A 22,476-nucleotide genomic window follows, 5' to 3' on the forward strand; every position below is an offset into this window, starting at 1 on the left:
TGTCTGTTGCTTGTAAACTAAAATCTGGATGGCTATATAACAGTGAGCACCAGTGCTCACACCTCTAATCCTAGCTGCTCAAAAGGCTGAGATTTGAGAACTGCAGTTCAAAGCCAGCCTGGGCGGGAAAGCCCATGAGAATCTTATATCCAGTGAACCACTAAAAGCCAGAAGCTGAGCTGTGGCTCAAGTGGTAGAGCACTAGCCTTGAGCACAAATGGTCAGTGATAGTGCATAGGCCCTGAATTTAAGCCCCAGGATTGGCTAAAAAAAAAAAAAATTACTGGGCAGTTGGTGGTACTCTGTGAAGAACTCACTAATATAAAGTTTGGTACAGGATTTGAAACTTGGATTCAATCAGATAAATCGCCCAGAATAATGGAAGATCCTCATCACAAGATCCACAACAATCCTGGATTATGTAATCCAAAATCAAGTAAGAGTCCCATAAATTCCACTGATCTATTATTGGGTCTTAACAGTCACTTGCCTAAAGGGGAACAAAAACGCTCTTCAACTAAGATTTTTTAGAGTTTAATGAGAAATTAAAATTAAAAAAAATACAAATAGATGTTCATGTTCTTTAATGTTGTACAAAAAAGTATGAGTAGAACCAAAAGTTAACATTATCACATTTGTTTACACTATCTAGTTCTTCATATTAACGTTACTGTTCAAATAGAAAATAGGTGGAGACTTAGGGATGGAAAAGAGATAAAACCAGAACTTCTACCACATTTATTCTTCCACACTGTGTACAGCTGTGCTCACAGAGACGGCTTCAACTTCTCCTCTATGCAAGAAGTCAGTTGTATATGAAATTGAACCTGAATATTAAAAAAAAAAACTTTATTAAAAATAGTATTAGTTACAGAGTTTCCACTTTTGATGACAAGGAAATTTGTCTGGTATTGTTTCTCCCCTCCCCCCTTAATATAGTTAGCATTTACAAGACAGGTTTTCCCCACTATAAATAATAGTAATAACAGTAATGATCAATACTTATACTAAACAAATTTTGGGGGGGTATAAATTTGATTAACTATTTACAATAATTTTCTCCAAGGCAGGAAGGTATACTTCTTTATCTTGCAGGCAGGAGTTTAAATAAATGAACACAGTTTTGTCTCCACCCATATGTCATACTTTAACTTATAGGAAGAGACCCAAATGTAAAAGCAAAAGATGAAGTTTGATTAGTAATAGAGTGGAAAGGCCTATTTCATATTCATCAAGCTAGAACACTAGAACCACTACATGGGTTGTTTTTACCTAACATTTATGAAGTACTGGCAGCCACCAAGCACTGTTGTAAGCATTTCTTATATCCCCACAAAGAACAAACTACCAGCCATATTTACAGGTGAAGAAACAAACAAGCAAACTAGTCTCTCCAGAGTTACAAAGCCAGCCAGTACAATGACAGTCAAATCTAAACATTGACCAGACTCTAACCAACATGTTATTTAGAAATTCTTTATCTGTGATTGGCTCTAAAAACCTCAACTAGTAGGCTGGGAAGGTGGCTCAGTGGTAGAGCACTTGCCTTGCATGCATGAGGCCCTGGGTTCGATTCCCCAGCACCACATAAGCAAAAAAAGGAAAAAAGCCGGAAGTGGCGCTGTGGCTCAAGTGGTAGCTGAGGGGCAGCGCCCAGGCCCAGAGTTCAGGCCCATGACCGGACCCAAAAAAATAAACAAACAAACAAAAAACCTCAACTAGTATAAATCAAAAAAAAAAAAAAGTTTCATAACACTATCTCCCTAAAGTTTAAACTCCCATCTAAAAATTTAGGGTCTAATTCCATATTCCCTCTGCCCCAATTTAGACCTAGAGTAAGGTCCAAAAAGAAAATAGTATAGCAAAATAATCTACATCTGTTCATAGATCACTCTCCCATACTTCTGTTGACTATTTTGGCACCTGTGCTTTGAACAGACTACAAACTTAACTGCAGAGGACATCATATCTGTAGAAGAGCACAATATCAAGACACCGTGTCACAATTTAAGAGTACAGAGACACTGTAGGTCACATTTTATCTTTAGTCTACACATGCAGTCTACCTACTGTCTTCATCACTATAAACAAAAACTTTTGAGAATTATCCCTTCTCAAGTGGTTCTGTGGATTTAAAAATTGACGGTTGATATAAATTAATCACAAAATGTTCAACTTTCCGTACCTGCTCAACAATTGAGGGAGACTAGAAATGATGGGGCCATATCCTGGTGCATTGTCATATAATTCAAACAGCGGTGCGGCTACCAACTTGTAATTTTTAGGAACTGCAAACAATGCTAAAACAAACAAGATAGTATTCATTTTGTATAATTTCTCATACAATAAACTTTACATTTGAGAAAAATAAATATGGAAAAATACTTCCCATTAATAAATTGAGTATGTTTTATTAAAGGTCACAGAGATTTGAAAAACTGGTTCTCTCAATAGACAGATACATGCTATTAACAGCCAGACTATCACATGTAACTACTGACTCCGGAAAAGAAAACAGCCTTGGGTTTGTAATAAATTCTATTATAAAATTATCAAGCATAAGAATACTTGTTAAGGGGGCTGGGAAGGTGGCTCAGTGGTAGAGTGCTTGCCTTGCATGCCTGAGGCCCTGGTTCGATTCCTCAGCACCACATAAGCAAAAATAAAAAAGCCGGAAGTGGCACTGTGGCTCAAGTGGTAGAGCGCTAGCCTTGCGCTAAAGAGCTGAGGGACAGCGCCCAGGCCCAGAGTTCAGGCCCCACGACCCAAAAAAAAAAAAAAAGAATACTTATTAAAACAGCTCTAGAGATTTTTTTTGTCGGTTGTGGGGCTTGAACTCTGGGTCTGGGCCTGGGCCCTGTCCCTCAGATCTTCAGCTCAAGGTTAGCACTCTACCACTTGAGCCACAGCTCAAGTTTATCAGAGATAAGAATCTTGCAGACTTTCCTGCCCAGGCTAGCTTTGAACTGCAGTCCTCAGATCTCAGCCTCCTCAGTGGATAGGATTACAAGCATGAGCCACCAGCGCCCAGCGAGATTTTATTTTTTTAAGGACCAATCTCTTGGGATTTTTCACTAGAAAATCAACAGCCCCAGTTATTAAAAATACTATACCCTGTACTGGGTATGGTGGAACACACCTGTAATCCCAGCATTCAGGAAGCTGAGGCAGCATTCCAAGTTTGATGTCACCTTGGGCTACATAGCAACACTATTTCAAAATACTAAACCAAACAAATAAAACACAGTGTAGACAACTAAGAGGATGAGGTATGTATTTTTTTAGCTTTATAATAAATTCTAGAAATTTAAGGAACTTGAAAGAATAACAAATACTGAAAACACAACAAATTTTTTAGATGGCTATCTTCAATAACAACTTACCTTTCTCTTGAAGCTGAACCAGAAACAACTTCTTATGTTCCTTAGGCTTTGTAATATGTGCAGGAATATATGGATACTAAATTAAGAAATGAGAACGATTTATAGTTTTCAAAAGCCACAATTCTTTACAACTCTACACCTTTAATTATTAATTTCTCCATTTCAGACAATAAAACTCAACTATGAACTTTCTAGAGCTCAGTTCTCATATCCTGAACACAATTTTATTATAACATGTAGCACATGGGTTTATTCATTTAAGTTCCCAATATAGGGTAAACTGCTAGTAGTATACAACCCTTTCTCATTTGTCTTTACCAGGACTAAGAACCTAACGGATGTACTAGTAAGTAAATGTTTTCAGATGTAAAAAATAACAAGTAGTAATTCAGTCAAACACTCAATACAAATATGTAGTCACAGGAATTATGGCTTGGGAAATTTATAATATAATGAATTTGATTTTAATTAGTGTTTTTAACAAAATTATTGCTGCTGTTTTTAAATATCATTACTAAGTTAAATACTCTATAATCCTGGTGTGAATGTGTTTACTATGTTAAAAGTTTAAATAAAGCCTGTGAGATAGTTAACAAGATGTAACCTCCTGCTGCACACGCTTTAGGAACACCAGATGAGCTATCTTGGTGGTGTTCTGCCAGCTGGATAGTCTAATTACTTGCTAAAATGGAGAAAATATTTTAGAAAATTTAAAAGGAGAAAGAGAACTACAGAAGGACACTGATATCCAAGAATGAATCATTTTTCTGGGTAGCAATGGCTCATGCCTATAATCCTGGGTACTCAGGAAGAAGGGATAATGAGGATCTCTGTTTGAAGCCAGCCTAGGGAATGTTCATGAGCCCCACTTTCAAAGAAAAAGTTGGGCAGAGGTGCATTCCTATCATCTCAGCTATAACAGCAAGTGTCAATAGGAGGCCAGGGCAAAAAGTGAGAGTCTACCTTGAGAACAACCAAGTCAAAAATGGATAAGAGTGGTGGTTAAAGCACTTGGTGCCTTGCAAGCATGAAGCCTTGAGGTCCAACCCTAGTACCAAAATAAAAATAATTATGATATAGAGGAAAGAAAATGTTTCCCCCCCCCACCTTGAAAAAAAAACACACACAACACTTTCCTACATCTCTCCACAATACTCAGAAATCTGAAGTTGCATTTGAGAGTAAAGCAATTTTAAAATGCTGAAAAATACATACAAGGAGAGAGGATGATAAAAGCACCAAAGTAGGTAGTGTCATTATTCCCCCTTTACATAGGATCTGTTGCTAAAAGGAGAAAGGCCTTTCCCAGGATCATGCTGCTAAGTAGTGAAGCCAACATTCAACTACATCTATTCAATTCTTACCTTATTATAAAAGCCAATGTTATTTCCCACTATACTCTCATCACATCCAACCAGTATTCAAGTTAGGATAATTATACACCAGAACCTAATGCACAATGAATTGAGGCAATTATCCAAGCCAGGCTTTGGTAGTCCTTAGCACTAATCAAAACCAGTAAAGACAAAGAGGTGAGAAGTAACTTAAAACAGCACACGCTAATCAAACACCTGTAGTTCATACCCAACAAACCATGACCCAAATTAAAGTGAAGTTGCTGTGCTTTCTTCTGAGGCTAAAAGATCCTTTTGGTGCCACTCTTCTCTAGTTCTGGTCTTAATATCTAAGCCAACTGGACTTTTTAAACACATGCTTATTAAATAAATTCACTCTTTTGTTATCCTTAGACTCTAGTAAGGGAGTTGTTGTGGAACCATGGTAGGGAAGATGAATGTATGAGGATATTCAGAAAGCAACCAGCAAAATCGTTAGGTTATTACCAAGCAGTCTCCAATTAGTGAATGTTAGAAAACCAAAATGGAAACAAAAACAGTTTAGAATGGTTTCTCCACTTGGCTTTGAGCCAGCCACCTCATTACTTCTGTGTGAAACTGGGAACATAGATGTTTGTGGCAATCTTACTAGCCTCCACAGGAAGGACACGGACAGCTCCATGTCCTATCCATCTACCATATAAGACAGACGCATTTTGCTTGACTTGGAAAGAAGCTATCAAGTTATAAGGGATTTTGATTAACTAAGATGTTCACTCACTAGCCCAAAGTAGGAAAATTTTGAGCCTCAGTATCAATCATTAAAATAAATCGAGAATATTTAAGTCCTGATGTATGCTGATACTTTGAAAGGTCACTGAAACATGTTTTTGTGCCCATGTCTCAACATCTCACTTTCCCTCAAAGTTCAGAGCAGCTATATTTAAGCATGGAGGATAGTTCCCTGCTTGTTGCCACTGTCCCACTATCTGCTTTTTAGCCTCCAAGCCTTTCCAAAGTCTGAAAAGTCTTCTCAGCTCATGTTTAGACTCAACATGAAATTGCAAGGAAGGTGAAGCACCTCCAACCCATCTGAGTCCCTGGCCTTGTATCTTTTGATGGACAGCCACGAGGTGCATTTCATTTAGTTCCTGACTGTCCTTGACCAAATTAATCATTGCTCACAACTACTAACACCAGTTAGGTAATTTTTTTTTCTTTGACTTTTCCTGCTTCTGGTCTCCCTCTCCCTATGCACTTCTACTTTCTGAGATCACTTCCCAATTCACCCTTATTCTCTGAAGAATGAAGCCTAGTCTTCAGAAGACAGGAACAAACTGCTTCTTCTGAAAACTGACAAAGAGAGGAAGCATCTGTTCTTTCCTATACAAGAGATAAACCTCAGGGCAAATAAGTAACTTATAGAATGATTAAGTTTCTCTTTATCTGGGCACTAGTAGCTCTCGCCTACTCAAGAGGCCGAGATCTAATGATGGAGGTTCGAAGCCAGCTTGGACAGGAAAGTCCCTGAGACTTCTTACTTCCAATTAACCACCAGAAAACTGTGGTAGAGTGCTAGCCTTGAGCAAGAAAGCTTAGGGACAGTGCCCAGGCCCTGACTGAGTTCAAGCCCCATCACACACACACACGCACGCACGCACGCACACACGCACGCACGCACGCACGCACGCGCATGCCAAAAAAAAAAAGTTTATCTTATACTGGGCACTGGTGACTCATGCCTGTAATCCTAGCTACTCAGGAGACTGAGAGCTGAGGATTGTGGTTCAAAGCCAGCCGAGGCAGGAAAGTCTGTGAGACTCTTATGTCCGATAAACCACCAGAAAACTGGAGATGGCACTGTGCCTTGAGCTGAGCTCAGGGACAGCACCCAGGCCCAGCGTTCAAGCCCCATGACCAACAAAAAAAAAAAATTTCTCCTTGTCTTTCTTTCTTTTTCTTTCCCCCTTCCTTCCTTCCTTCCCTTCCTTCCTAGAACTTTATTTTTTTGAACTCTGGGCCCTCTCCCTCAACTCTTCAGCTCAAGGCGAGCCCTCTACCACTTGACCCACAGCACCATGTCCAGTTTTCTGGTGGTTAATTGGAGATAAAGAGTCTCAGGACTTTCCTGCCTGGGCTGGCTTTGAACTACAATCCTCAGATCTCAGCCTCCTGAATAGCTAGGATTACAGGCGTGAACCACCAGCGCCTGGCTGTCTTTGTATTCTTTATAGAAGAATTACAACCCTAATAATTTCCTAGCTCCAGGAAATTAACACCACTGACCTAAAATCTTATTTCTAAAATCTTAAAAAAAGTACAAAACATCACCTATGGAACCAGCCTCCAAAATGACCCCAAACACCTGTCTCCTGACATTCCCATCCTTGTAGAATCCTCTCCTCCTATGTTCCAGGGTTATAACCAAAAATTGCTTCCTATCTGGGCACCCTGTGGCTGTCTCTCACAGTCTCTTCAATAGCACACTCTGGGGAAAGTGGCTGCTTTAGTGAGAGTTACCCTTTGGAGATGTTCCCATGACAAGGAACTGAAGGGAGGTCTTGGGTCAACATCCAGGAAAAACTGAATCCAACAATTCAGAAGGAACTGTGATGTGCTCCAATACATGTGAGCCTGGGATCAGATCCTCCCCAGTTCAGGCTTATGATGCAATCTCGCTGTAACTTCATGAGACCTGAGCAGAAACCCCCTGCAAAGGCGTTCCTGAGAAACAGATAATATCCACTGTTTCAGGTTGACAGATTTGGGGATAGTATTTAGTATTCCTTATTGGAAAGGCTTGGGATGAAACTGTTAGCAGACTTTACCAGCTGAACATTCCTAATTCAAATCCTAAACCTTTTTAGCATCTCGTCAACCAAATAGCTTAAATTTCAGATTTTTGGATTAGAGGTATTCAACCTATAATCTGTTACATTTCAATAAAATATGATCCATGACAAGCCTAATTTTCCTGGCTGTTATCACTGAGCCTTAATCTAATCTTTTGATCTATTAATTTACAAGACATGCAAGAGAAAAGGCTACAAAGTTCAATGACAACAGGGAGTGTATCTACAATAGAAATGCTTGTCTATTTTTATTAACAAATACATTACAAGGAAAAAGAAATAGGTAATCAACATGTAGGTATAAAAAGATCTTAAAAGACTATCTTAATTCAAACAAATATTTTTTTAAAAAAAGAAATAATCAGGACATGTAAAAATAAGTGCTAGATACTACAAGTTATAAAATTACTTTAGTATATTAGTAGTACTAAGATCATTCTTTAAAAGATCATAATCTCAGGGCTGGGAAGGTAGCTCAGTGGTAGAGTGCTTGCCTTGCATGCATGAGGCCCTGGGTTCGATTCCTCAGTACCACATAGGCAGAAAAAGCCAGAAATAGTGCTGATGCTCTAGTGGTAGAGTGCTAGCCTTCAGCTGAAGAGCTGAGGGACAGTGCTCAAGCCCTGCCCAACAAAAAAAAAAAAAAAAGGAAAAGATCATAATCTCTATGACTCTTATACTAAAGTATTTACAAGTGAAATGCTATCTACACTTTGCTTCAAAAATGACCCAAGATGAGGGCAAGGAAAACATGGCAGAAGAAAACTGATGAGTATGTTTAATTATGAGCTATTGTTATGGGTAGATTGACTTCTTTCTCTCTACTTTTGTATTTGTAGAGTTTTCATAAAATGCTCAGTTTTGGTAATTTTTTTTAGTCTAAAGAAGAGAAAAAAGAGGGGAAGGGAAAAAAAAACAAAATGTTTAAATAGGGATACAGGGGGCTGGGAAGGTAGCTCAGTGGTAGAGTGCTTGCCTTGCATGCATGAGACCCTGGGTTCAATTCCTCAGCACCACATAAGCAGAAAAAGCCAGAAGTGGCGCTGTGGCTCAAGCAGTAGGGCACTAGCCTTGAGCTAAAGAGCTGAGGGACAGCACCCAGGACGAGTTCAGGCCCCATGACTGGTAAAAAAATAAGGAAACAGGTTGACCCATTTTAACAATGAGATATACAAGACACTATGTTGAAAAATGAGCTTTACAATTTAGGCAGGGGAGAGGAGTATAGTTGAGTATAGTTGTGGAGGCAGGAGGGAAGGGAGGGTAGGGAAAAAACAGAGGAGGAGGCAACAATGCTTGATAAGAAATGTACTCATTACACCTTGCTCATATAACTGTAACCCCTCTGTACAGTATTTTCACAATAAAAAAAATTAAAAAGAGAATAGGAAATTTCAAGTTCTACTTTCATCATTTTTAAAAATATCTAGAATTTTCCACTTCCCCAATCCTCAGCAAATACAAGTGAACACGGACCTGAGGAGGTTCAAAGTTTGGTCTCCACCAGTTACCAATGCAGTCATCAATGACCCAGTCTTGCAGAACTCCATCTTGACGACCTAGTATCTGTCAAAAGAAATAGGATAGCTGGTAAATGAACTTACTAATAACCATTTTGGTGGAGAGGTTTTTTTGTTTGTTTTTTTGCCAGACCTGGGGCTTGAACTCAGAGCCTGAGCACTGTCCCTGAGCTTCTTTTGCTCAAGGCTAGCACTCTACCACTTGAGCCATAGCACTACTTCTGGCCTTTTCTGTTTAAGTGGTTCTGAGAAATTGAACCCAGGGCTTCATGCATGGTAGGCAAGCACTCTACAACTAAGCCACTTTCCCAACCCCATTCTTACCAATTTTAAACAAATTATTTTAACAGTTTTAAAATTACAGTTGCAAAGATGGTTCCGAATATTTCTATGTGCCCTACATCCAGTTTTCCCTATTATTAACAATTACATCATAACTATCATAACAAATGATCCAATATCAAAACATATTAGAAATGAAGTTCATACTTTGATATTCAGATATCCTTGTTTTTACCTAATAACCCTTTTCAGTCTTATAAAAGACCTCATTTGGTCACCATTTCTCCTCAAACTACACTTTCCTCATTTCTTTTTTTTTGGTTGGTCAAAGTCTTGAACACTGGGCTTGGGTGCTGTCCTGCACTCGTCAGCTCAAGGCGAGCCACCTACTGCTTGAGCCACAGCACTACTTCCAGTTTTCTAGTGGTTTATTGGAGGTAAGAATCTCATGGACTTTCCTGTCCGGGCTAGCACTGAACCATGATCCTCAGATCTCAGCCTTCTGAGAAGCGAGGATTACAGGAGTGAGCCACCAGCAGCTAGCTCACTTTCCTTATTTCTCAAATTCCTTGTGTTTGATGATCCTGGGAAGTTCTGAGCAGTCATCCTATTTTGTAGGGTGTTTTTCAACTAGACTGAGGCCATAGAGTTTTGGAAGGAAGACCATAGTGTTTTGTAAAAGTGCCATGCTATGAACATGACTTACCATTAATATGACTTCTGATCACCTGTCTGAAGTAGTGCTTGTCAGATTTCTCCAATATAAAATTAATTTTGGGGAGAAGAGACAATACTGAGGTTTGAACAACTCAGGGCCTCTTGCTTGCTAGGCAAGCACTCTATCACTTGAGCATGACCGCATGACCCAGCCAACCCCTTTGAGCTTTAGTTTACTTTTTAGGTAAGGTCTTGCTTACCCAGTGTCTCAGACTGATCATTACCTCCACTTCCCAAGTTGCTTGGGCTTTACCACCACACCCAGTCCTAAATGTACATTAAAAAAAAAAATTCTCCTATGATTGTTTCTTAACTACTTCCCATTTCTTAAAGTCTAAAAAAGACTAAAAAGATGAGATTTTGGAAAAATGGTTTTTTTAAATCATCTTCCCATTCACTTTTCTTCCAAAATCCTGTTTACCACTAACTAAATCGGTAAATATTTAAGTCATATTATCAGTCATAACAGTGATTAGTAAACTAAAAGTATAATTTATTATTTGTACAGCTATGCTTTTCTTTCAATTACTTTGCTATCACTATATTCATTCCCAATTGTCTAAAACAACTAAACTTACTTCTACATTCTAACTTCACTCTATCAATTTCATTCTAAGGGACACTCGTGCTATGCTCCACTCTATACTAGATGTGCTCAGCCCTGCTTCACAGCTGGAGTCTTAGGGTCTCACCTTGGCCTCTTTTCCTACAGTGTTACGATTCTCTCTCCAACACAGTCTTTTGCTCACTATTTTTGAGACAGAATCTAATTTCTGTCCTGGCATATGCCTGGACTACAATCTACCTATTTAAGGCTTCCTATCATTGCTGGGGTATTAGGTGCATGCCACCACATCAAGCTTCCCTCCACTGACATGAGTTCTTCAGATTTTTCTGCCCAGGCTAGCCTGGAACTAAAATCTTCCCAGTCTCAGCCTCCCACATAGCTTACAATGCCAGGTGTGCCACAGTATCCAGATGAGGATTAAGAAAGAGGTCTTGAGACTTTCCTGCTGGGGCTGGCCTCTCCTATTTTTTTCAGCCTCCCACATATCTAGATATTATTCTAAGATGGAAATCAAATCCTCTCAGAGTTATAAAGGAATGCTCCAGGATCTTTTAGCTTCCAGCATTACTTCTGGGCATTGCCATTTCTGATTTTGATGGTTGTATTTAATCTATTTCACTGCTTAGCCACTTGTTTCATTAGGGATACTTTGGGTACCTTCTGTTCATCACTATTGATCTAAAGTTTTGGGATGCTATGCCTTTCCTTGGATTCATAAACATTTATTTTAGAGTTGTGAGTTTTCAATCTCATAACTTGTGGTCTGTGTTGGGGAAATTTGCTCAAATTATGCTAATTCTTCTTTATCCTCAGTTCTATTTGTAGTTTCTATTGGTCCTTCTGGAGACCCATGAATTTAGTCTTTCCTCCCCTACATGCCATCTCTATATCCTTATATTCTAATCCAATAGAATTAAACTTTTTTTATTTTTTTTGAGACAGCCAGGCCATTTCAAACTAAATCTTTGCTTCAGGCTAAGTTCTAAAGTTACAGATACAATTTTAGTGCTGATATTTTGTTTATTATTGTTGTCACTGACATTTTTTCCAGCATGTGTAAGGTTTTTTCCCTTTGGATAGGACACTTCTAAGGGATTTTTGTTTTATAGATATAATACCTTTTCTTATTATACAAAGAATAATAATCCTAGTTTTTGTTTTGTTTGGGTGACACTGGGGTTTTAATTTAGAGCCTTCACAAGTGCAATACCAGTTAAGTCGTCAGCTAGTTTTTGTTTTTTTGGGGGGGGAGGGAGGGGGTCATGGGGCTTGAATTCCGGGCTTGGGCGCTATTCCTGTGCTCTTCAGCTCAAGGCGAGCACTCAACCGCTTGAGCCACAGCACTACTTCCACTTTTCTGGTGGTTCATTGGAGATAAGAGTCTCACAGATTTTTCTGCCTGGGCTGGCTTTGAACTGTGATCCTAAGATCTCAGCCTCCTCGGTAGCTAGGATTACAGGCATGAGCCACCGGTGCCCGGCCTCAACTAGTTTTGTTTTTTTTTTTTTTTTAATTTTTCCATATAGGATCTTCTGATCTTACCTGGGTAACAGTCTCAGTCTGAGATACTCCTACTTAAATGTTTTTCCTTTCAGCTGAGCTCACCAAACCCAGCTTGTGTGCATCAGCAAAGTTGGGATCTCCCCAACTTTTTACCCAGGCTGGCCTTAAATTGTGATCCTTCTGATCTCTGCCTAAGTAAGATTAGAAAGATGAGCTACCAAAACTTGCTTATATTAAATCAGTTTTTTCAATTATGAATATTTCCATTTTTTTTATTCCTTTTGCTTCTTTTTATCTCTTTCTTACTAAGATTACTCAAAAAAAAAAAAAAATGATGAGCAAGATGTCAAATCAAAGGCATTTTTTTGTAGCCAAGTGTTGTAGCTCATGCCTATAAGCCTACCTACTCAGGCGGCTGAGATGAGATATGAGGATCTCAATTCAAAGCTGCCCAGGCAAAAAAGTCCCTGAGACTATTATCACCAATTAACCACTAGAAAACCAAAAGTGGCACTGTGGCTCAAAGTGGTAGAGCTCTGGCCTTGAACAAAGGAGCTCAGGGACAGCACTCAGGTCCTCAGTTCAAGCCCCATGGTTGATCCCCAAAAAAGAAAGATGAAATCATGAGGTGTTGTTAGTGTTTGTTTCCTCCTCTGATAGGTACTAAGACTGAACCCTTAAGAGAAGCCTGCTCAGGTTGGAAAATTAGCTCAATGGTAGGGCACTTTTCTAACATATACAAATCTATCAGGTAGAGTTGTTCTTGGATTGGTCACTATCTCCAAAAAATACATCTAGTTTTCTGCCTGCAGTAATTGTTAACATTCTCTCAGCTACTAGGACACTTTCTGTGTAGTTCTGCTCTATTCTGAACTAGGAGTATCAAGTCCTGGGAAGTCTCAGTAGCCAGAAGGGAAACTCCCTTATTCTTATCGCCTTACTTTTCATTGGTAGCTGTTTTCTGATCAATTATTACAGAGACTCAATCATCAGCCAGTCTTGCCTACCTATAGAGTAGGAAAGACGATCTAATATATAAATACACCCTACATAGACTTCATCAATCTGGTTTCCAACCCATGCATGTGCCCACTTTCACAGGTACTTAACATTTCAAATTCTTCAGCCTTACTGGTGTTCTTCAGTGCCGGATTCTGAATTTCACCCCCGTCCCCCAACACCCCCCCAAGGGTTCTGATAAGTCATTTATGATCTAGCTATCTGCTTTCTAGACACCCCCATTTTTACTTGCTATAATCTCATTTTTGTGCCCCCAATTTGAATTCATTTCTTTTTTAAAGATATTCCACCTTTTTAGTGGTGTTTTCAGAATTAGAGGTAAGCAAGTAGATTCTATTATACGTAAATGAAGCACAGTACAGCATCCTTAAGAACTGCAATGCACTTTAAAAAATACTAAAAGCTAATATGGTGGTGCATGACTGTACTTCTAACATTCAAGAGGCAGAGGCAGGAGAATCTCAAATTTGAGGCCATCTTGGGCTATGAAGTGAGACCTTGTCATCTCCAAAAACCAAACTAATGCCTAGAAAAATCTGTAGGTCAAGAGTAGAATTACAAGTGATTCATCTTAGTTTTGTTTCCCTTTTGCTTTTCAGACAGTGTATTAGTTTTTTAATTAAGGAAGTATGCTAAAAAAGAAAAATATTTGATAATGAAAAACCCTACAATCTCAAAAACTTCCAATTCTATGCATTTGGCTCCAACTCTTCAGAAACAGACATCAGAAATCTTAAAAATAGTATAACTTAGGCAAAATATAAAAGGTATATGCAAAAGCAGGTATATTAAGACAGACTTCTCTTACCCAAAATCCTACTTTGGGACAAAATCATTTGCATTTAAACCTCCAGCTCTACTACACATTGGCTCTATAATAACAAGTTGTTTAAACACTTTGTGCCCTCATTTCCCTATCTGTAAAATGGGATTAATGATAATACCTACTTTGGAGCTGTTATGATGATTAGAGGAGTATTGTGGGCAGGCTTGAAGACCATGTAAGGTCTGCTCTGGGGCCAAACGGGCCGTGGCTTCCCCACATCTTGGCTAAGTCTCCACCCAGTACCTGTATCACCTAGGTAACTGGCACACCTGGAGGGAGTTACCTCCTCCTCAGAGGCCACCACTCCCCCCATACACCGGGACTGAGGTAGGGTCTCAGGCTCTGAGAGTCCCACATCTGGTCTTCATCTGGTGTGCCCACACCTTCCAGCATCTGGCCACACCTTCTTCCTTCCCCTTCCCTACTTGAACCCAGGCAGGACCTAAGCTCTGCCCCTTCAGCCATACATTTTTCCACCAAGCACAGTGGGGCAGCAGTTTGGTAATATAAACTTTTCTTCCTGCCTGAATACCGAGTGACGTTCTCTTTATCAGCTACCTAATTAAGCCTATTTAATTTACCTTACAGACCTCTCATTTCAGCATTTGGGAGACAGAGAACAGACCAGCATGGGCAAAAAGTGAGCAAAACTCCCATCTCAACTAGACATAGTAGCACATGTCTGTAATCTGAGCTATGGAGGGACAGATAGGAGGCTTACAGTTCAAGGCCAGCCCAGAGAAAATCATAAAAACACTAACCTGAAAAATAACTAAGGTGAAAAAGGGCCAGAGATATGGCTCAAGTTTTAGAGTACTTGCCTAGCAAGTCTAAGGCACTATTCAAACCTCAATCACCAGGGGGGAGAAAAAAAAAGTTATTGAATGTAATGCACTTAAATCAGTATCTAGCAAAGTGATTAATAAATGAAAGTTGGTCATTTATCACCATTATTACAACACTGTTATTAGACTGACTTCAAAATGGTAAGATAAATTGTGTGAATTCAACTTAAAGAACATATACTAACACTTGAGTCTATTTTCTGTATTAAAAATTAAATATCTCATATAATCTTATCTTTTTCATTAGACATAATAAAATCTCATTATAAATTGGTGGTATTCAGATAGGCAATAAAACGGTCAGAGAGTAAATAGAAAAATACCTCTGTCATTAGGCGTTTTAGTCCTTCAACTTCATCTTCTCCTGGGTTAAGTTCACCACCAGGTCTGTACAAAGGTTAAGAAATTTCAGTATGCAACTTAATATAATTAGGATTACAGAAATAATACAGTAATCATTTCTATCACTGAAGTGAATAAAACATCTCAACATCACATAAGGCAACTAAAACAAATGTCAAAGGCAGAAGAAAGAGTACACTGGAACATTGAGTTCATACTAATCTACCTAGCTTTACACAGAAAAATGCCTAACAGCATAAATACAATTACTGGCCAAAATCCATTCCACTCTCCTCTCAGGAAGAAATGGAGTCTAGAAAGGCTGAGCAACAGAAATGTTTTTTAGGTCTCAGGAATAAGATAGTTTTCAAGAATATCTAAGTTTTTTAGATTTCTAGCATACTTTGACCAAGTAACTGCGGACTGGGTATATATTTATAGACTTATGAGCTCAAATGATAAAATTAAACTGTTTTAAGAGGAGAGGACATCATCCTAAAGGAAACAATAACATCAAATGCTCTTAGTAATGCTACACTGATATCTAGAAACTGAGCTTAGTCTGATCTGTTTCATGGGGTTTCTACCAAGCTCAATCACTAACATCAAAATATAAAGAAACGTGCAGATTTCTAGTTAGGAAAATAAGTGCACACTGCACTAGAGAAAATAATCATCATTTTTCCCCCTGAAGACTCCTGAAGATGCCATTAACAAAAGTTTGTTGAAATTAATGACTAAGGACTAAAATTGTATTCCAAAGGTGCATGAAACAGCCATCCCACTAAACACTGTCTTGGTATTAATTTCTAACAACACTTACAATTTGAAGAAAGTTGTTCCCAGCTGTAACAGTAACACATGGGGCAGCCGGTGCTCATGTACAATCAGAACCCCTTCTACGGTCCTCCTCATTCCAATTTTGTCAAATTCCTCCCTCATGCGCTGAAATCTGGCTGCAACAGAGCTGTCCTTTTCATAGAGGGGCTCTTTTGTACCAAAAGTGTAATTGGTAAGAGGGTACCTGTTACCCAAAGACAAACATGCACCATGAGAATTGATGCCCATGCTTACCACAACAAATACCAGTCACATATAAAGAAATCATGGACAAAGTTTATCTTTGTGCTCACAAAACTTAAGATTTTCCCATAGTTATGGGGGCTGGGAAGGTGGCTCAGTGGTAGAGCGCTTGCCTTGCATGCATGAGGCCCTGGGTTCGATTCCTCAGCACCACATAAGCAAAAAGAAAAAAAGCTGGAAGTGGCACTGTGGCTCAAGTGGTAGAGTGCTAGCCTTGAGCTGAAGAGCTGAGGGACAGTGCCCAGGCCCAGAGTTCAGGCCCCATGACCGGACCCAAAAAAAAAAAAAAAGATTTTCCCATAGTTATATAACTGGCTAAGCATAATTAAAGAGATGAGAATCCCGTTATTTGGACTCTTAAAACCAGAGCTCCCATGTGATCTAATGGCATACTAACTGTACCCTAAGATCTCTAAATGCTTAGAGGTGATTATTGATAGGTAGTGCTAGTCCTCTAATTTTATTAGTTAACAGCTGCTATACTAACAATTACCAACCTGGTTCCCCTCACTACTAATATGAAATTGTATTAAATTATGAGTGTTAATTATTCATCCTTTTTATCCAATACTAAGCTACTGTTATCCATCAGCATCTCTCCAACAATTTTCTATTTCTCTCAACTTCCCTCAAATTATTCAAACACAACCTTTTATAGATAAAAGTTTCTGCTTTCCTTCCCCTTTGAACCTACTAAAAGCCTCATAGTTTTCTGTATTTTTCTATTCAGTGTCCTTATTCATCATTTCTCATTTAAATTGTCTAACCATCATATTTAGGGCAAATATTCTCTTATTTAAAAACTGAAAATATTGGGCTGGGAAGGTGGTTCAGTGGTAGAGTGTTTGCCTTGCATGCATGAGGCCCTGGGTTCGATTCCTCAGCACCACATAAGCAGAAAAAGCCAGAAGTGGTGCTGTGGCTCAAGTGATAGAGCACTAGTCTTGAACTGAAGAGCTAAGGGACAGCACCCAGGCCCAGAGATCAGACCCCACGACAAACCAAAAAAAAAAAAAAAAAAAAATCTGAAAATATTAAATTGGGCACCAGTGGTTCATGCCTGTTTTCCTAGCTATTCAGGAGGTTGAGATCTGAGGAACACGATTCAAAGCCAGTTCAGGCAGAAAAGTCCATGAGACTCATCTCCAATAACTACTCAGAAAAAAGCCAGAACTGGGGGTCTGATAAGGTGGCTCAGTGGTAGAGTGCTTGCCTTGCATGCATGAGGCCCTGGGTTCAATTCCTCAGCACCACATAAGCAGAAAAAGCCGGAAGTGGGACTGAGGCTCAAGTGGTAGAGCACTAGCCTTGAGCTGAAGAGCTGAGGGACAGTGCCCAGGCCCAGAGTTCAGGCTCCACGACCAGAAAAAAAAAAAAGAAAGAAAGAAAAAAAAGAAAAAAAGCCAGAAAGGCAGCTGTGGCTCAAGTGGTAGAGCTCTGGTCTTGAGCACAAAGAGGCTCAGGGACAGCACCCAAGCCTGAGTTCAAGCCCCAGGACCAGTAAAAACATAAATCAAAAAAACCCTGAAAATATTGAGGGCGCCAGTAGCTCATACCTGTAATCCTAGCTACTCATTAGGCTAAGATCTGAAGATCACAGTTTAAAGCCAGGGCAGACAGAAAAATCCCCATGAGACTTTTATCTCTATTTATCTACTCAAAAATCGGAAGTGGACCTGTGGCTCAAAGGGTAGAGTGCTAGCCTTGAGCAAAAGGAGCTCAGGGGAAGCACCCAGGCCCTAAGTTCAAGCCCCATGACCAGGGGAAAAATAAAAATAAAAACCTGAAAGTACAGTTTCTACTGTTTTCTAAGCTATTTGCCTAAGAAAGTCTTTAAGAATAGTTTAAAATCACACATTTATATTTGATCATATATTATGCATAAGTTTTTCAATAAGAATATTTGGGTAAGACATGGCTGAAGAGCAAGCTATCTATTAAAAAGCCTTGACAAGCCATGTGCTGGTGTCTCACACCTCAAATCCTAGCTACTCAGGAGGCTGAGGTCTGAGGATCAATATTTGAAGCCATCTGGGGCAGAAAAGTCTGTGGGGCTCCCATCTCCAATAACCAGCAAAAGAAAAAAAAAAAAAGGAAGTGAAGCCCAAGTGGTAGAACACTAGTCCATCAAAAAAAAACAAAAAAAAAGCTCAGAGAGCTGGCCACCAGTAGCTCACACCTGTCATCCTGGCTACTCAGGAGGCTGAGATCTGAAGATCGCAGTTCAAAGCCAGCCAAGGCAGGAAGTCCATGTGACTCTTATCTCCAACTAACCACCAGAAAACCGGAAGTGGCTCTGTGGTTTAAGTGGAGAGCACTTGCCCTGAGCTGAAGAGACAGGGACAATGCCTAGGCCCAGAGTTCAAGCCCTACAACAACAACAACAACGAAAAGCACCGGGACAACGCCTAGACTCAGAATTGAAACCTTGGAGCTAACAAGCAGGTGCGCATGCACATATACGCGTGCACACACTCTCGCGCGCGCGCACACACACACACAAATGCCCTTGACATGAACAGTCAACTACTTAATCTACTTAGCTGTTCTTGAAAAGGGAAATCAAAGTTGCTGAACAGAAAACAATAAAAAACACAACCACCTGTAATCCTAGGTACTCAGGAGGCTGAGATCTAAGGATCAAGTCAGCATGAGCAGACAAATCTGAGACTCCTATCTCTAATTAACCAGCACAAAGCCGGAAATGGGAGTATGCCTCAAATGATAGAGCACTCACCATGAATGAAAAGCTAAGCAAGAGTGAGGCCCTTTTTCAAGCCCCTAGTTTTCTTAAACACACACACACACACACACACACACACACACACACACAAAATTCACAAGCTAAACTCTAAGCATAAACTCTAAAATAATGAAATACACCATTCCTAGGACATTTTAAATATTTTTCCTAGTAGATTCAATACTGAATCAAACACCATCATCATTAGCAAGAAGTTATCTCATGCAACACCTGGTGCCAAACTATCTTTTAAATGATTTACATCCTTACAGACTGAGTCAGAAAAGATTAAGGAACCAAGCATTGTTAGCTCACACTTACAATCCTAGTTACTCAGGAGGCTGAGATCTGAGAAAAATAGCAATTCAAAACATTCTGTGCAGGAAAGCCCATTAAGACTCTTTTATTTCCAATTAACCACCTAAAAAGCTGGAAACGGAGTTGTGTCTCAAGTGGTAGAACACTAGACTTCGGAACAAAAGTTAAAGGACAGGACCTTAACCCTAACTTCAAGCCCTAATAGTGGCAAAAAAAAAAAAAGAAAAAGAAAAGAAAGATTAAGAATAGCCGCAATACATTTCTATCGCAAGGCCCAACTCCCACATCAGTAAGATATCAAGATGAAATGTTAAAATTTTCAACTGTGCTAGTCTAGACGTATAAATACTACTCTTACACTAAGAGCATCATAAAGCAGGAGTCTATCTTATTTCCTCACCACTGTATTTCTAGCATTATGGATGCACACTACATGAGGCAATGGCACTCATGAAACCCTCCCTAAAAAAATATTGAGAGTGGGTTCGTATTCAATGTAATAGGTCACTACTCATCCAGATGAATTGAACTTCACAACAAAATGATTGTATCTGAATATTGTTATTTATATAAAGAGGAAAAATACTATCATCAACCCATAATCAATGAAACAAAGACTAAGACACTGTTGAAAACACAACTGTTTTGCCAATCCTATATAATGACCTAATGCAAACTGATCCATAATCAAGGAAAAAATTTAAATCACTGTAGCTCCAATTTTAGCTCATCAATGCAAGGAATACAGAAGGTAGGCTTTCACATTTTTTTTTTTTTTTTTTTTGGCGGGGGGGGGGGGGGGGGGGGGGGGGGGGGGGGGGGGGGGGGGGGGGGGGGGTCGTGGGGCCTGAACTCTGGGCCTGGGTGCTGTCCCCTAGCTCTTCAGCTCACAGGGCTAGCACTCTACCACTTGAACCACAGTGTCACTTCCAGCTTTTTCTGCTTATGTGGTGCTGAGGAATAAAACCCAGGGCCTCATGCATGCAAGGCAAGCGCTCTACCACTGAGCCACCTTCCCAGCCCCGGCTTTCACATTTTTTTAATTTCAACTTTACAAGGCTGGGAATGGAATCCACAGGGCCTCGTGCAGGACAGGCAAGTGTTCTCTTCCTGAATCACACCCCAATCCTTTCATAATTTCCATTTCACAGGAAGCTTCTGAGGATTTTTTTTCAATGATAGAAACTTAAAGTGCTACTTACTACCTGTGTTAATGGGCACAAAGTTATAATTTATATACACACAACTAATTCTAAAGTATACACAGCTCACACTATCTAAATTTCCAAGCCAGCACCTGTTTTGCTAAGAACAATAAACATCTTTCCAATTTCAAGTCACTTCTGGTGTTTTGGGAAGACATGGGGAAGTTTGTTTATTTGACAGAAAAACACCTAGAGTCTTACCAGAATACCACTATCAGCAAATTCTCACCCTTTTAAAACGTTGTGTACCAACCTACACTGGCCATTTTCTTCCTTTTTTTTTTTTTTGGGGGGGGGGGGGGATGGTCCCATCGTGGGGCCTGAACTCTGGGCCTGGACGCTGTCCCTCAGCTCTTAAGCTCAAGGCTAATGCTCTACCACTTGAGCCACAGCGCCACTTCCGCCTTTTTTCTTTCTGCTTATGTGGTGCTGAGGAATCGAACCCAGGGCCTCATGCCTGCAAGGCAAGTGTTCTACCACTGAGCCACCTTCCCAGCCCTTTTCTTCCGTGTTTTTTTTTTTTTTTGGGGGGGGGGGTCCGGTTGTGGGACCTGATCTCTGGGCCTGGACGCTGTCCCTCAGCTCTTAAGCTCAACGCTAATGCTCTACCACTTGAGCCACATGCCACCTCTGGCTTTTTTCTTTCTGCTTATGTGGTGCTGAAGAATGGAACCCAGGGCCTCAGGCATGCAAGGCAAGCGCTCTACCACTGAGCCACCTTCCCAGCTCCTTTTCTTCCTTTTTTTTTTTTTTAAGACAGCACTACCATGCTGCCTTAAAAATTCACTCAGAAACCTCCAAAAAGTACACACTGACAATTTGTTGAGCAAGACATACACCCGATAGCAATTACTTGCTACAGCAAGATTACTTGTATTTTAAAGATTACTTTTGAGAAAGCAATCGTTTCCTTAAAAAAAGAAAGGCATGTTGAAAAATCAAGCAGCTCACAAAGAAGTTTCCAGATGGCAAAATTCTGGTCTGGTTCCTCCCACACTCGGCAAAAGCGTCCAAACTCTAAATGGGAGAAGGGACCCTACTGGGTGTGTGCATGGAATACACTGTTAAAGTGGACATGAATACCTGAATGCCGTTAGGTGAAATACTATACAACACTTGAAAGGAAAAACTAGATTTATGCATTACAAGTGGATATCGAAGTTTATTGCAAAAAAAATGATTATATCACTTATGTCAAATAAAAACGTTCCAAAACAGTAACATCCACGTGCTATGCAAACACTGGAAAAAAAAAAAAAACAACCCATCGTACCTGACGGATAAAAATCGCATTCTGCAGTTGGCTGCTTCTTGGAGGGGGTGGGGAAAAGAGAGTTCAAAGCAAACTTCGGCTTTACCCATAATGACTGAAGAACACAGGACAGAGTGGAAGCAAGGCTTCTTTTCAAACAGAAAAGAGAACAAGGAAAGCTCGCCAGAGTAGGGGCCTCGGGCGGGGAGGACGCGGCCTGTGCAAGCGTAACCTGCACGGGTCCGGAGGTGGGCGTCGGAGCGCCGAGGCGGCGTGGGACCCGCCAGAGGCCGGCCGGCCGGGTCGCGCCGGAAGGAGGTCCGTGCATTTAGGCGCGCTCTCGAGGGAACGGAAGGGAACGCGGCAGGGCCGCGCCGGTACTTACAGATTGATGGTGCGCTCCAGGGTGAGGGGCTTGGTTTGCTGGATGTACTTGTTACCAAACTGATTGACTCCCCGGGGCCAGCCCGTCTGTGAACGATTGGGCGGTACCACAGACATGCTGACGAACTCCGGCACTGCAAGCGAACACAAAATAGGGGGTAGGGAAAGACTTTCCCCCCTGTGCAGGCAAGCGGTTATCGGCGTCCCGCTCAGCAGCCGCCACCCGCCATTAACGCGAGAAAGCGAGAACAGGCGTACGCACACCGGAAGTGGAATCCGGACCCTCTGGCGGCAGGAAG

General features: G+C 40.4%; 1 protein-coding gene across 1 annotated transcript; it reads right to left on the reverse strand.

Annotated features, from left to right (window-relative positions):
• Positions 1-518: 518 nt before the first annotated feature.
• On the reverse strand, positions 519-22,427 carry Nudt21 (nudix hydrolase 21). Its single transcript, XM_042689936.1, has 7 exons — positions 22,179-22,427; positions 16,016-16,216; positions 15,174-15,237; positions 9,046-9,135; positions 3,384-3,459; positions 2,186-2,300; positions 519-827 (listed from the first exon to the last, which is right to left on the reverse strand). The coding sequence occupies exons 1-7, from the start codon at positions 22,292-22,294 to the stop codon at positions 806-808; spliced, it is 684 nt and encodes a 227-aa protein (XP_042545870.1). The 5' UTR covers positions 22,295-22,427; the 3' UTR covers positions 519-805.
• Positions 22,428-22,476: the final 49 nt, after the last annotated feature.

This window comes from Dipodomys spectabilis, unplaced genomic scaffold (assembly GCF_019054845.1).
Source record: "Dipodomys spectabilis isolate Male_0828 unplaced genomic scaffold, ASM1905484v1 ptg000130l, whole genome shotgun sequence".
Taxonomy (NCBI): Eukaryota; Metazoa; Chordata; class Mammalia; order Rodentia; family Heteromyidae; genus Dipodomys; species Dipodomys spectabilis.